Genomic DNA, 13676 nt, shown 5'->3' with positions numbered 1-13676 from the left:
TGTTCATTTTTCTGAATGGGTAGTATGCATAACATTCGTTTCCATGCCTGGAAACTCTTGGGTTTCTTTACATGCATGGAACATACAGTGCAACATTTGCAGTTCTGTTATCATGTGTCTGGTTAGAAAGATGCAACCTTACCTTAACTACATTTGTAAACAAATGATGACATACACATCACTTGAAAAATTGATGGATTTTTCGAAGAAATGTGAGGTATGAAGACCTACAGTGCAACTGCCCATGTGAGATGAGGAGGGAAAAAAATAAAATTAAAAAAACCTCTACGCAATTTACCACTGAGTATGAATTTAAGCATATTAAGTAGCAGAAACAAAATCGTCTGGACCTACTAATTTCTGAATGCCTGTGGGATAAAATTTAACCATTTGTTCATTTTGCTGTTGCAACTGCATTGACAAGTTTTATAAAAGACTTGCAGGTTACCTTTGTGATTGGGAACAAGCTAATCTGTAGTGCTACAATTGTAACTAGCAGTTCCTTGAGATGAAAGTGTTTTCTTCTCTGTTGTGCTGATACAGCATCTGTCATGAGCCTCAGTGAGTGACTTTCTTCAAGTACTGCAAATATGTTTGAGAAAATTCTGTGCTTAGTTAAGAAAGGTACACATAGGATAGATCCTAAAAGAAGTATTTTTCTCCTTAGGGTGGGAATGGCATATGTTTCTCTACGAGTTAATAAGGATAGCACTGTGCAGACTGTGATCAAAGAAGTGCTCCCATTACTTGGAAGGCAGGTAAGTGAAAGATTCTTTGTGAGTGACCCTGGAAGTATGTATTTTTCTCTTCAGAAAGATTGCAGTCCCTGATTGCGCATATTTATTGTAAATGTTGTTAGCATTTGGCAGATGATCTTTTGTGACTGGCATGCTGCTCAAAGCTTAACTCAATCTTCAGGATAAGTAGGCATGGTTGCTCTGTACTGGATGATACCATGAGTGTTTCTGGGCCAAGCATGTTTGTGTGCATGAGCACCATGATTATTGGGGTGCAGCATTTTTTTTACTGGTTGTTTATGTCTTGAAATATTTAAAACACACTTATGTATGTAGCTACTCAGCTAATTTTACCTTGTTTGGAAATTGACAATCACCATTAGGGTGATCATGCTTGTCTCCTAATTCTTTATGCTACTTTGAAGGAAATTGTAAAATCACAGAGTATCTCAGGTTGGAAAGGACCCATAAAAATCAGTGAGTCCAACTTCCTGCTCCTTGCAGGATTACCTAAAAGTGAAGTGTGTGACTAACAGCATTGTCCAGACACTTCTTGAGCTCTCACAAACTTGCTGCCATGAACACTTTCCTAGGGATCATGTTCAAGGTACCAGCCATGCTTTCAGTGAAGAACCTTTTCCTAACATTTACTTTGAACACCCCTTAATGCAGCTTCACTCTCTTTTCCTTGGGTCCTATCACTGATCATGAGAGAGAGGAGATTGGTACCTCTCCCTTTGCTGCCCACCTTAAGGAAGCTGTTGACCATGATGAGGTCACCCCTCAGCTGCCTCTTCTTCAGGGTGAACAAACCAAGTGACATCAGAGAGGTCCTTCCCAGTCTTGACCTCAAGACTTTTCATCATCTTGGTCACTCTGCTCTGGACACATTCAGATGGGTTGATATCCATCTTATTCTGGGTCACCCAGACCTGCCCCCAGCACTTGAGGTGAGGCTGCCCCAACTCAGAGCAGATCAGGATAATCCCCTCCCTTGCCCAGCTGTGATGCTGTGCCTGATGCCCCCCAGGACACGGGTGGCCCTCCTGGCTGCCAGGGCACTGACTCATGTTCAACTCGCCATCGACCCAATCTACAAGATCTTTTTCCACAGGGCTGCTCTCATCCCCTGTTTGTGTTTTTTATCAGGATTACCCTGTCCCAGGCTGAGAATCTGGCAGTAACTCTTGCTAAAAAATTCATATGGTTGGTGATTGCAGAGCTCTCTAGCACATCCACATCTCCCCATAAAGGTCCCCTACCTTTGAGAGTGTCCACAGTTCCTCTGAGCTTAGTATTATCAGGAAACTCAAAGTGCATTTGATTTCTTCATCTAAACAATTTATAAAAACATTGAAGAGCACTTAAGAAATTTTCTTCCTATGGTGGCAAGCAGCATCTCCATAGCCCCCAAGGGCTGCAAGGAAGGACTCAAGATTGAAGCAGCACCTACATTCTGTACTGTCTGCATTGCTTGCCACATCACTGTAAAATTCTAGATACATCTTGTAATCTTGCAGATGCACATGCTTTCCTTGGACAATAATCTCATTTCTATCTGCCTTAGGGTTGGTGCCAAAAGGGTTGTCCTTCTTAGGCCTGGTGCCAAAACAGCATGACTTTCAGGAAACACATTAGTAGACTTTGCTAGCATGCCAAGCAATTGGCAGACCCACTCTCACCAGTGTGGACACGCAAAGCTGTAGTGTGCACGTTTTAGTCAGCACCTGGAGCTTGTGAGCACACAAATCAGCAAATCAGCAGAGTTCCACTGCTCCAGGGTGCAGCCATGCTCACAGGGTGGTATGGTTATTTTCAAGGTACATAGGAACATGCATGTGACTAGCTCTCTGCAGTAAGTGGTAATCATAGATCTGTCTAGGTGTATCCAGCTGTGCAAGTCATGCAGCTTGTTTTGGCTACAAGAGACTTCCAGGATTTGTTGTCAGTCAGTTTCCTCAAGGGCTGTGGACCTTTTAACAAAAATAGGAACAACCATGTCTGAAGTTTTGTCTCGTCTGAAAAAAAGAACTGTCAAATAGTATAGTTGGAAACTCTGTTAGAGAAAGGTCTTCACATCTCTGTATTTGGGCAGCTAACTATATATTGTAAAAGACTTAATTCTTTGGTTCAATTGCAATTTCTCCAGTAGTGATAATTTTTTAATGCTCTACTTCTTTCTCTGTATAAACATGTACATATGGGAAATCTCTTTCTAATATCCACAATTTACCTGTGCTCCAAGTCACTTTCATCAAGTATCAGGCAAAGCACATGTGGGCAGTTATGGCTCTTAACACCCCCATTCATGACACATAAAGCAAGATCATTTGTGTCTTGAGTCTCAAGGCCAAAATTTAAGACCCTTCATCATTCCTGAGTGCCATGTATTCAGGATTTCAGACGTTGTTGTAAATGGTTTGGGTCTTGGCTGTGCCAGCCCTTCTGGTGCGGCTGCAAGGGACTTGAGTGGTCCCTGGCAGTAACTTGGAGAAGAGATTGTGGCACATGTGAAGTGGGTTTTGTGCCTTCAGTGCCTGGAGTGTCCCAGGAGATGGGGAATGGTCAGCCTGCTTTTGCCAAGCTGGTTCCTAGTCCATCTTCTCCAAGAGCAGTCCTGCATGCTTCCTGTAGGACACTCAGGAAATATCCCAGATGAGCTGCTCATCTGCTTGCTGAAGCAGGAATGGGATTAATCGTGCTGTATAGAGGGGCTCCTTCACAATGTGGCTGTGAGATTGCCAGTGTTTTTTAGGACCACAGGAGCATGGTGGCATTAGTGTGTAAAATGAAGATTATTCCTGTCTTGGAAAGAGTAGGTTAGAGGCAGAACATAATGGTTGATTTAAAAATATTTAATTTTTAAAAGATGTTTAATTTTCCATGTTCTGTTATACAATATGTACAGGATATAGCACACAATAACATAAACATCTGGCAAAATTTTGTTGGTTGGAGGCTGCATTTACATGTTGTATCTTTTGGCAGATGGAGTGCCTCCAGAATTTCAAATTGGTGGAAGTGCTTATGGGCAGTAAGCAAGGTAAGTGAAGGAGCGCTGGCCAAAGACACATCAGATCTCTGTGGGTTTTTTCCCCATTTTAACAGTCACAGTTCATTTTCTATAATAAAAACCACAAATGGAACTTCATAAAAATGTTGAAATACTTAATCAGAAGTGGTGCTGATTCTTTTCAATCCTGTGGGTCTTGTGGGAATAAGGTTTCCCTTCATTATTACATAAAAACTCATTTGTGGTTTCTGGTGGGTATTGACAGTTTTGTCCTGTTTTGGGGAGCTGTGTTTAACTGACATAATTGTCTTAATTGTAGTTATTTATTAATATTTTAATATTTATTAAAAATAAAATTAAAATATTGAGTAATATTAAAATACTTTAATATTTATTTACAGTTAATTCTAAAGTTCAAATATCTTTCACTGTCTTCTTTCCTCCTGACACAGCCCCTGAAAAAGAGTAACTTTGTGTCCTAAGACCTTCCAAGTAATATATTTGTGTGTTAGGAAGAACAGAAATCTGCAGTCCTAGCACTGCTCAAGTTTTTTCTGATCCTGCAGGGGCTGGGCTGGTGTTCTCCAAGCTGACATCCCTTTGTGCTTCAGTATTTGTAAGGTTGCATGGAGAAATAAATGAAGACATTGAAGTAGTCTAATGCTCTGACCATAGCTGAATAAATACCTTTGTTGTTCAAACACTATCTCGATGCTTTGCTTCATTTGAAAGCATTATAGGGGAGCTGTTTTATAAGATTATTGTAGCTTTGTGAATGTCATAACCTTGGTTGGTTTCTGGTGCTCTGTTTCAAAGCATATTTGCAGCCTTGCATTCACTGAAAGTTGCTAGAATTGTTTTAATATTTTAATAAAACACCTAAGTTGGTTATTATTGTACTTGTAAGGAAATATAGTTTTAACATCTTCTATCAAACTGTTAGATTATTACCAAAGTACTGCTTGTCTTTTGAGTGGGTTCAGGCTGTTTTTGCCTTTTTTAAAGGAGGATGGTGTTTAGGAACTATGGAAAAGGCCAAACTGTTCCAAGCACGTATTTTTTTTTGTTGTTGGGTAAGAAGTAGTTCAGGTCTACATGGTCCTTTATGAGAAAATTAGTTGTATGCAGAGCTGTACTTTCTCCCTAATTTTATTTCTTACTGTCTTTGTGCAATTGAGCCTGATAATAATTTACATGCTCTCTAACATGATTTATGTTCTTGCCCACTCCAGTTCAGCGCATGGTCTTGGACAATCAGGAACTGATTCTTAACAGACTCAAGGACATAAGAAAGGTAAATCTGAAAAAGAAGCATGACTTTTTTTTTTTTTAGCAAGTATGGAGTCCTTTTCTTACAGAAAAAGTGAGTCATTGGTTACCCCCTAAGCAGGCTCAAGTGCTTGAACTGAAGTTTGTTTCTGATATTCTCTAGGCATAGAGGACATGATTGTGCAGAACTATTTTGGATTTTGCTTCACAATATCTTTTTGCCAAATGTCATGTCATTTATTTTTCTTTATTTTGGTAGACTTCAATACGTCAGATGAATCAAACAAGATTTTACATTGTGGAAAACAGTAAATCCATTGTACAAGTAAATTTATTTGTTGGTGGCCTTCCACCTCAACTTTCCTCTGAGGAATACACAAACATTCTCAAGGAAGAATTAGCTATCAAAAGTAAGTAAACAGGTACATTTTCAGGCACATTAACTTGTACAGAGCAAAATCTAGTAGCATCCATTGGTCATTTTTCTTGTAATTTTAACTTTTTCTGACCTGATTTTAAAAAAATCTTTCTGCCTTTTGCCCTCACATGGGCTTTTAAAATCATTTTAACATGCTCAGAGTTGCAGGAGAGATGTGGCAGCTCATTATTTACAGAACAATTATTGCATCACTCTAAGTATATGTGATTACACCTTTTTTTTTTGTATGTTTGTATGGAAAAGCATCACTTTTTAGAAGAATTATACATACCTTAAACCATGTGCAGAGTATACCTTGCCTTTTTTAACCTCTGACACTTTTGCCTGGGCTGTTCTCCATGTCAGTAATGAGCTCTGGCCCCATCATGGAGAAGTATTAGCATTGTGTGCACACACATATGGGCAAACACTCAGGGAAAAGATTTTTTTTTTTCTTTTTCAAAGAAGTGTAATTGAATTTTCATAATACTCCTTCAACCAATGCTTTGTATAAACAGTGTCAGGAATGTGTCATGCTTTTTTGTTGCAGGAAACAAAGCATTTTTCCCAGTCTTTTATGTCACTTCAAGAGGACTTAAACTTGAAATGCCAGAAAGAATTCTTAGTCACCTTTTATGAAAATCAATTTAGCTTTTCTTACTTGCAAAGTAAACATGAGAGAGAAAGTGTTAGCTGGAGGTTCTCCCTGTATTTGTATAACTTTTAATATTTATTTATATTATATTTATGTAACTTTTTAAAATAGTTTAAATATTTACTCTAAATGTACCCAAGATTTTATGTGTTTGTGTTTTTACCCTTTGCAGCAAATGTAGTATCTGTGAGTCATGTTTATCAAGCACAAGGTAAGCATTAAAATTTTTAGTCTTGCAAACAATGTCTATGTTCAAAACTGCAGCCTAATACTAGAGGCTGTAAGCTCCGAGTATGTTAGTCTTATTGAATAAGAAAAAGCTCTTCGGGTAAAATGTAACACATTGTATTTATGAAGAGAGTGGATTAGTGTTACCTTATCAAAAAAAAAGTTAAAAGGTTGGCTTCATACCTTGTGTACCGGAAGGGAGTAATATTTCATCATAAAAATGAGTTTTGAAGTAGCACTTCAACTGAATAATCTAACACCACAGAACTGTTAAAAATCCTTCAAGTGTACTCTCCTTGACTTTGAGAATACTAACATTTGGTATGCTTTTGGACTCAGTTTCATAGTCACTGTTTCCTAGCAGTGTTGAAAGCTAGAGTTCAATGGCTGAAAGTTGAAGAAAATAAATTAATTCATCCTTTGAGCTGTTTCTTTGCTTTTGCTGTATGAATTTTGTTTCAGCGAGGTCGGAGAAGCCATGAGGCTTCTGGCAGCTGGAGCAGCAGTGGCTCTGGGCAGCTTTAGTGCAGTGGTCAGGTGGAGATCTGCATTTGGTAAAAATGTAAAGTGTGGAATTTTCTCTTCTGTATGTTTAGGTGTCTATAGTTGAGATGTTTCACGTCTTTTGACAGGCTTAAGTTCCGTGTCTGCTGAATGGGTCTTTCTATAGCATGGCTTTGAAGACTGATGTGTGTGCTTCCATTGTGCTATTTCCTGTCTTCACATAACTAATTGATACTGTTTGATTTTCATCTTTTCGTAGGAAAACCTGTAAAGCTTTCAGATGTACCTTCTCCTTTCCATGTTTGGTTTTGTGTATACTTGGTTTTGTGGTACTTGTCCCATGTCACAGCATCATTAAACCAAAGTTACATGCATATGTTTTTTAGTTGTTTTGGCTTGTATGTGATTTTTATTGCCACTTTCTTCCTGTGCTTGTATTTTTGTGGTTCTCATAATTTCCTAACTCTCCCTTTTTGTTGCAGCTGGGTTATGTTACCAGCCTACATCATTATGTAGTTCATTATGCACTTTTGCACTTTTTTGCACTGTTCATTATGCACTTTTGTCTTATCCTGCCCTGTCTTCCTCCTTACCAAGTACTTACTTCACACTAACTTCTCAGTGTTAATTTTGTCTTTTCTCTTTTGTCTTCTCCTCTTCCCCAACTTCTCCATTCAGAACCTAAGCCAACATAAAGTTCTGAACTTAAACATCAGCCCAAATATTTGCTTGCAGTAATTCTTACTGAGATATTGTTAATGAACAGAACTAATGGATTTTCAGTTGGATACAAAATGAAGCCTGATACTTCTGTCACTTGTAAAGTGATGATGAGAACAAAATGTTAGTCATGATAAAGAGTATGCAAATAGGCCCTAACCCTGAAGCTCAAAGGAAATCTTTAAATATGCAGTAGTTCTGTGCTGCAGTTCTTGCCTTCAAGTTGCTTTGCTTTAACAAAAATCTGTCTTGTCTTTGAGGGTAGGAAGGAAGGTTTAAAAACAGAATAGCAGAATTCAACTGATATAAGACAACTGCAGAATAAGTACTGCTGAATAATGTCATCAGTAAACTGAGTAAAACTTGTGCTGTAATATGAGATCTGTTTTATAATAATAATAATAATAATAGAAAATATAAAAAGTTCTAATGCCTCTTTACAGGCGCTGTTGTACTCCAAATTTCATGTTTTTCTGAAGCTGAAAGAATATATATGCTAGTTAAAGATACCGTTGTCAATGACAAACCTCTGAATGCTGTGGTGCTTCCTGCAGTTATGGTAAGAGACAGGTTTTAACTTTAAAAATGTCTTTAAAAGAAATAAATAACTGCCTTAAAACTTTATGCTAGAACAAAATGAAAATATGTTTTATTCAAGGAGGCTGTACTGTAAATAGTGTGACAAAAAATATACTTCAGAGCCTATACTTCATGTATTTGATATATTCAGTGAGTTAAGTAATTTGTCCTGTTACTGTTCAATTGTCAATCTACAGCTGCCTAACTACAGTTATAAAGGGGGGGGGGGGGGGGGGGAACCAATTATTTTCTCTTTGTTTCTTTCAGTGATAAAAGTGTTAAGTGGGGTTTCAGTTTCAGCTGGTATGTCTTAAAATGCTTACAATACTTTGTTATGGGAGCTAAATGTTTCCTCATCAACCATGAGGTAAAATATTTCTGCTTGTTTTCACAGTGACATTATCTTCATTTACCCCATTCTGTAGCAGAGGCAGTTCGACCTTGTTTACCTCTTGAGGATTTCAGAAGAACATAGACTTCTGAAAGACTTAGTGCAGAAGTCCTTTCACAAATTCAGGCTTGATTCTGATTTGTACTTGTTATTACTAATCACTTCCATGTGAATCAGTTTGTTTAATAACAGGTTTCATGTTTAATAAAGTAGAGTCAGCGTTAGAAGAGGAAAATGATTAACTGAGTGAAGTGATATTTTTAAGCAGGATTATGTTGTTCTGTCCAAAAAAGAATGTTGCCGTAGTTACTTTCTGCTGAGTTGTTGTGTATCTTGAAGTTATGATCTTTCTGGAACTGCATGATGGCAAGCAAAGTGAGAGTTCTTGGTTTGACTTCTTGGAATGTCACAGAAGGTCAAAGAAATTACATTATTAGTGGGAATTATGAAACAACTTTATATAGGAGGGCATCAAGTTCAATGGCCATAGTTGCTTACTCACATAGCTGCTTTCACTGTTTAAAAATGAGTCCTACATTTGTCAAGGCTTTCTGAAGGCAAAATTATGTTTTTTATATGAGTAGATACTGGAAGTAGAGCTCATATGCAACTGGCAAAATCTAAAGTTACACCCCCTCCTAAAAAGCTGAGAGCCTTGTTCGTATGCATGCATAGGAATTACGTTTTGTGATGTCCTTAGAAATCAAGGCCCTCTTGTCCAAAATAGGTTTCAAAGTGCCTGTTTTGAGAAACATAAAGCAGCATGAACTTTTGGATTGTTTTTGGTGTTTTTTAGGCAAATGCTTATGAGCCTATAATTGGTGTCTGTGGTGTTGAAGTTGAACATACTTCACTCTGTTGATTACACGTCTGTTTCTCTGACACTGGATATGTTTGAAGAAAGCTTCCTGGTGCCAGGAAAATGTGGATATTGCTACCTCTTATCTGATGCAAGATATTTTTTAGAAACTGCAGTTCAGGGGTTTATTTCTAATACGCAAGCAGGAGAGAGGGGCTGTACATGGGGACAAACGCTGTGTTTCCATTTCAGCATGTGTTGTTTATATATTGGTCAGCTCACTGAAAGGAGCCAAGAGTTAATTTAAATGGTACTTCAAGTGTTGTTTTTTGTATGATTGTCCACCCATCTTATGCCATTCACTAATTACCCAGGGCAGACTGATGGATGATTATTGTCTTTACTTTGGGTAGCAGTTGGACTAGATGACCTCCTGTGGTACTTTCCAACCCAGGCTATCTTTTTAGCCTACGATGATATTAGTCTTTGTTTATATGTGTGATGATTTAGATACAGCACCAGGAAATACACAGGAACTGACACTACTAAATTGACACCATGTTGGACATTTCTTTTGTGAGTGAAATACAAAGAAATTGGGAATGAAGGGCTAATGATTTTTCCAAATTTCCAATTAAATTAAAGCCCAACCAACAAGAAAACAACAAACCAAAATAGCCCTTCTTAAAAATTGATAAAAGCTAGTCTTATTTTTCTGAGGTGAAATTTGCTTACTCTGTGTCTAATATATCTTCTAAGGAGCTTATAGTCTGGCATGTTCAAGTCTACCCAAAGCAATTCACTCATTACCATTACTGAGAAGTCTGAGTGCAGAATCAGTTGCCATAAGCTGTTTATTAGAAAGTCAAGCAGTTAGTCCTGTCAGATGTGTTGATCTGTTCTGCTGTTTGAGGCCTTTAGGAATTAAATCAAACACTTTTATTTCACAGTATTCAAGTAAATGAAGATACTGTCTTCACGGGAGTGTGAAAAAAAATGGTGAAGTGTTTTATAAAGCTGTTAACTGCTGTGTGTAAGGAGCTGCAGGGACAAGGTATCATACATCTTTGGTATCAAGGAAGACATTGCAAAATCTATCAATTCAGAACTAACTTAACAGAACTTGTTTTGCAGCACTGGTGGCAAGGAAATCAGCAGACAGTTGTATGAGGCCAATACCAGCACAAGTTTTTATGGCTTTATAATTAATGCCTTTTACTAGTGGAGTGCCCTCTGATACACTGTGTTTAGTGTATCATTAAGTGTTTAGTTTCATTAAGAGTAGCAGGAATATATGTAGAAGGTTCCCAAATAAAAAAACCTTTCAGTTTAACTTTGAAAGTTAAACTTTCAGTTTCATCATTTTACTAAATCCTCACACAAACATTTACATCTTAAAAGCATTGTAGTTAAATGGGCATTTTAGTCAAAACATGAGTGATTACTTTTTACCCTTCTGAAAGGGTTGTCATCTTTTTCACCCTTTGCTGGAAGGGTTTTCAAGCACTGGAATGTCCCAGGAAGCAGTGCGGTCACCAAGACTGGACATGGCTCTTAGTGCTGTGGTTTAGTCAACAATGTGGTATTCAGTCAGTTGATGATGCTACAGGTATTTTTCCAATTTTTATGATTCTGTGATTCTTTAGTTTCTGCAATTAGCCAAAAAATAAAGAAAAGGCTTGGCAGTTCACCCAGCTGCTGCTCCAGTAGGGTTGTGATACCTTGCTCATAATTTCTTGTCACATAATGAGTCCTTTCTGACCAGGGTGGAGAAAATTTTGTCCTTGGGGCATTCTGAGTCTTTGCATACAGAAGATTCTGCTGGCAGATGTTTGGAAATGTTGAATTCTACTTGTCAGAGATATCTGCAGTTTCTGGAGACAGCCCACCACCCAGGAAGATGTGCTGTGGTTGTCACACTGGTAGGCAGGTGGCACAGAATGTCTTGTTCTGCTTTGTTGTGAGATGTGATTACACAATACAGTCAATGGAAAGGGATTAGCATGGATAAAAAACATCTTGCCCCAGTTTAATGCCGTGTTGTGCTACTCTTGACAAATTAAGCAATTCATAGTGACTGTCAGAGCGTCTAAATCACGCAGCCTCCCTCAGCTGTCTCTAAGAAAGGAGCAATAAATTCCTTCCTGAATGCCAGCCAACACAAAACCCTTCTGAGATTTCACTCCTCAAGCACAACACTGAAGCCAGGGCTAAAGGGGGAAGGGAGTCCTCAGGCTGTGAGTCACATACTCTCCTCTTCCCAGTAACAAACTCACTCGTCTGTCCCCAATGGGGCTTTATTAAGAAACTTTTAAAACTTGTGCAGCATGAGGGTGCTAGCCTTGTGGCTGTCTGTAATTGTAATGAAGAGTGTGTTCTTGAGAAAGCATAGCAGCAGCCTTGCTCTACTCTACAAACTGTCAAGAATTTTTAATCCTTACCAAAAAGTAATTGTTTTCTTAGAAGCTGGCCTTTATTTGGAGATTTAGCAGTGTTTCTTGCATTTAAGCTTAATGAAGAGTTGTGATGGGAAGCAAGTTCACTGTCAGGACAGGCACTCTTCTGAAGACTTCTTTTTATTCTGAGTAGCTGCATCTAAATGCATATAGTTAGGAATTTACATTGGAAGATACCTTAACAAAGGTGAGTTTGAGTAGTAGGACTGTTCAGTTTATGCTGAACATTTTTTATATATTTATATTTTTTTAAATTATAAATATATATTTTTATTAGGTCCGGGCATTCACTGTAGCTGCTTGTGAATTGTAGTGGCATTCAGGGTACATATTTAACTGGTTTGGGGCTTTAAGTACAGTATTGACACTTGACAAGAAATATAGTTGGCAGTTTACAGTAGAAACCATAAATATGTATTTGCAGGAATTTATGTTACTTGAGTAAGATCTCAGACAACTTTACAAAACACAGCTGTGCTTCTGAATGCTTTAAAGTGTACCATGTTTCAGAAATAGCTGTGATTCCTTTAAGTTGTTTTTGAATTATTTCAGTTACTTGGTCAAACCCAGTGCATTAGAACATGCCTGTAAAAGTGAGTAATATAAAACATGTGTTCAGCATGTCACTTCTAAATATCCCAAACCAGTATTTTTTGAAACTTATTTCCTGAAGAAGAGAAGATAATCAAATGTTCTTGTTGCATTCAAGTAAGGTACTTGTTCAACTTCAGTGTTGGGCTGGTTTCTTTGCTCTTCTTTTCTAAAGGAGTTTTTGTTTACTTTGAGCTGCAAAACTTCATATTGTTTTTTTTTTATTATCCTGTTAACCCCCTTTTGTAAACCCCACAAGTTTCCAAGCGTTATACCAAGCCTGAGGTTTCAGGTTACCAGTATTGTTTAGAAAATTGAAATAGCTGGAAATTAAAGTACGTAAAAAGCTCTGAAGAACAAGAAATGGGAAGTGAACAGGAGAGAGAGTAGGGCAGAGTAAAAGCTGGACAAGGAGTGCTGGAAGGGAACAGTGTGCTCTGTTGCCCCATGGGACATGATGTTTCCTTTCAGAGCTGCTTTGCCTTCTGTTGCTCGTGGGATTTAACCCCATACAGCACGACAGGCTGGGCAGAGTGGCTGGAAAGCATCTAGCACAAAATGACCTGGGGATGCTGATCAACACCTGACTGAACAAGAACCAGGAGTGTGCCCAGGTGGCCAAGAAAGCAAATGGCATCCTGGCCTTTATCCTGTGTGGCCAGCAGGACCAGGGCAGGGATTGTCCCCTTGTACTGGGCACTGATGAGGCCACCCTTGAGTGCTGTGTCCAGTTATGGGCCCCTCACTACAGGAAGGACATTGAGGTGCTGGGGCATGTCCAGAGGAGGGAACAAGGATGACAGAAGGACCAGAAAACATGTCTTATGGAAACAGGCTGAGGGAGCTGTGGTTGTTTAGTCTCCAGAAGAGGAGGCTCAGGGGTGACCCCATTGCTGTAGTGAGGTGGGCGTCAGTCTTACTTGCCATGCAAGAGGAAATGGCCTTAATCTGAGACATGGGAGATTCAGATGAAATGTTAGAAAAAAAATTATCACTGTCAGAGTGGTCAGGCATTGGAAAAGATTGCCCAGGGAGGTTACCATTCCAGCAGGTATTTTAGAGGCATCTGGTGCTGGTTATGTGGCTGAGTGGTTTAGACATTACAGTGGCAGTGCTGGGTGAATGGTTGGACTTGATCCTAAAGTTGTCTTCCAACCTTGATGATAGTCAAAGAGCTATTCTAAGTGGGATATGGCAGATGATGATGCAGGAGCTGATGGAGTAACAAGATGGCCTTCACTTCTGAAAACACCAGAGCTCTGCTTACTGTTCTGTTAATGCTTGGAATGGCTCAAGGGGACAAAATCCACTTGTAT

At 38.7% G+C, this 13676-nt stretch overlaps 1 protein-coding gene across 1 annotated transcript in view; it reads left to right on the top strand.

Moving 5' to 3' along the window:
* Window positions 1–13676, top strand: part of DGKQ (diacylglycerol kinase theta) — an 81148-nt gene that overhangs the window by 53097 nt on the left and 14375 nt on the right. Inside the window, exons 10-15 of the mRNA XM_062513886.1 lie at window positions 668–758; window positions 3726–3780; window positions 4983–5044; window positions 5279–5429; window positions 6265–6303; window positions 7988–8103. Coding sequence (XP_062369870.1) covers window positions 668–758; window positions 3726–3780; window positions 4983–5044; window positions 5279–5429; window positions 6265–6303; window positions 7988–8103 — 514 coding nt within the window. The remainder of the gene's footprint in view (window positions 1–667; window positions 759–3725; window positions 3781–4982; window positions 5045–5278; window positions 5430–6264; window positions 6304–7987; window positions 8104–13676) is intronic.

Source organism: Cinclus cinclus, chromosome Z, assembly GCF_963662255.1.
Source record: "Cinclus cinclus chromosome Z, bCinCin1.1, whole genome shotgun sequence".
NCBI lineage: Eukaryota > Metazoa > Chordata > Aves > Passeriformes > Cinclidae > Cinclus > Cinclus cinclus.
Note: the sequence above shows the minus strand (reverse complement) of the source record. Positions and strands in the feature narration are given on the sequence as shown.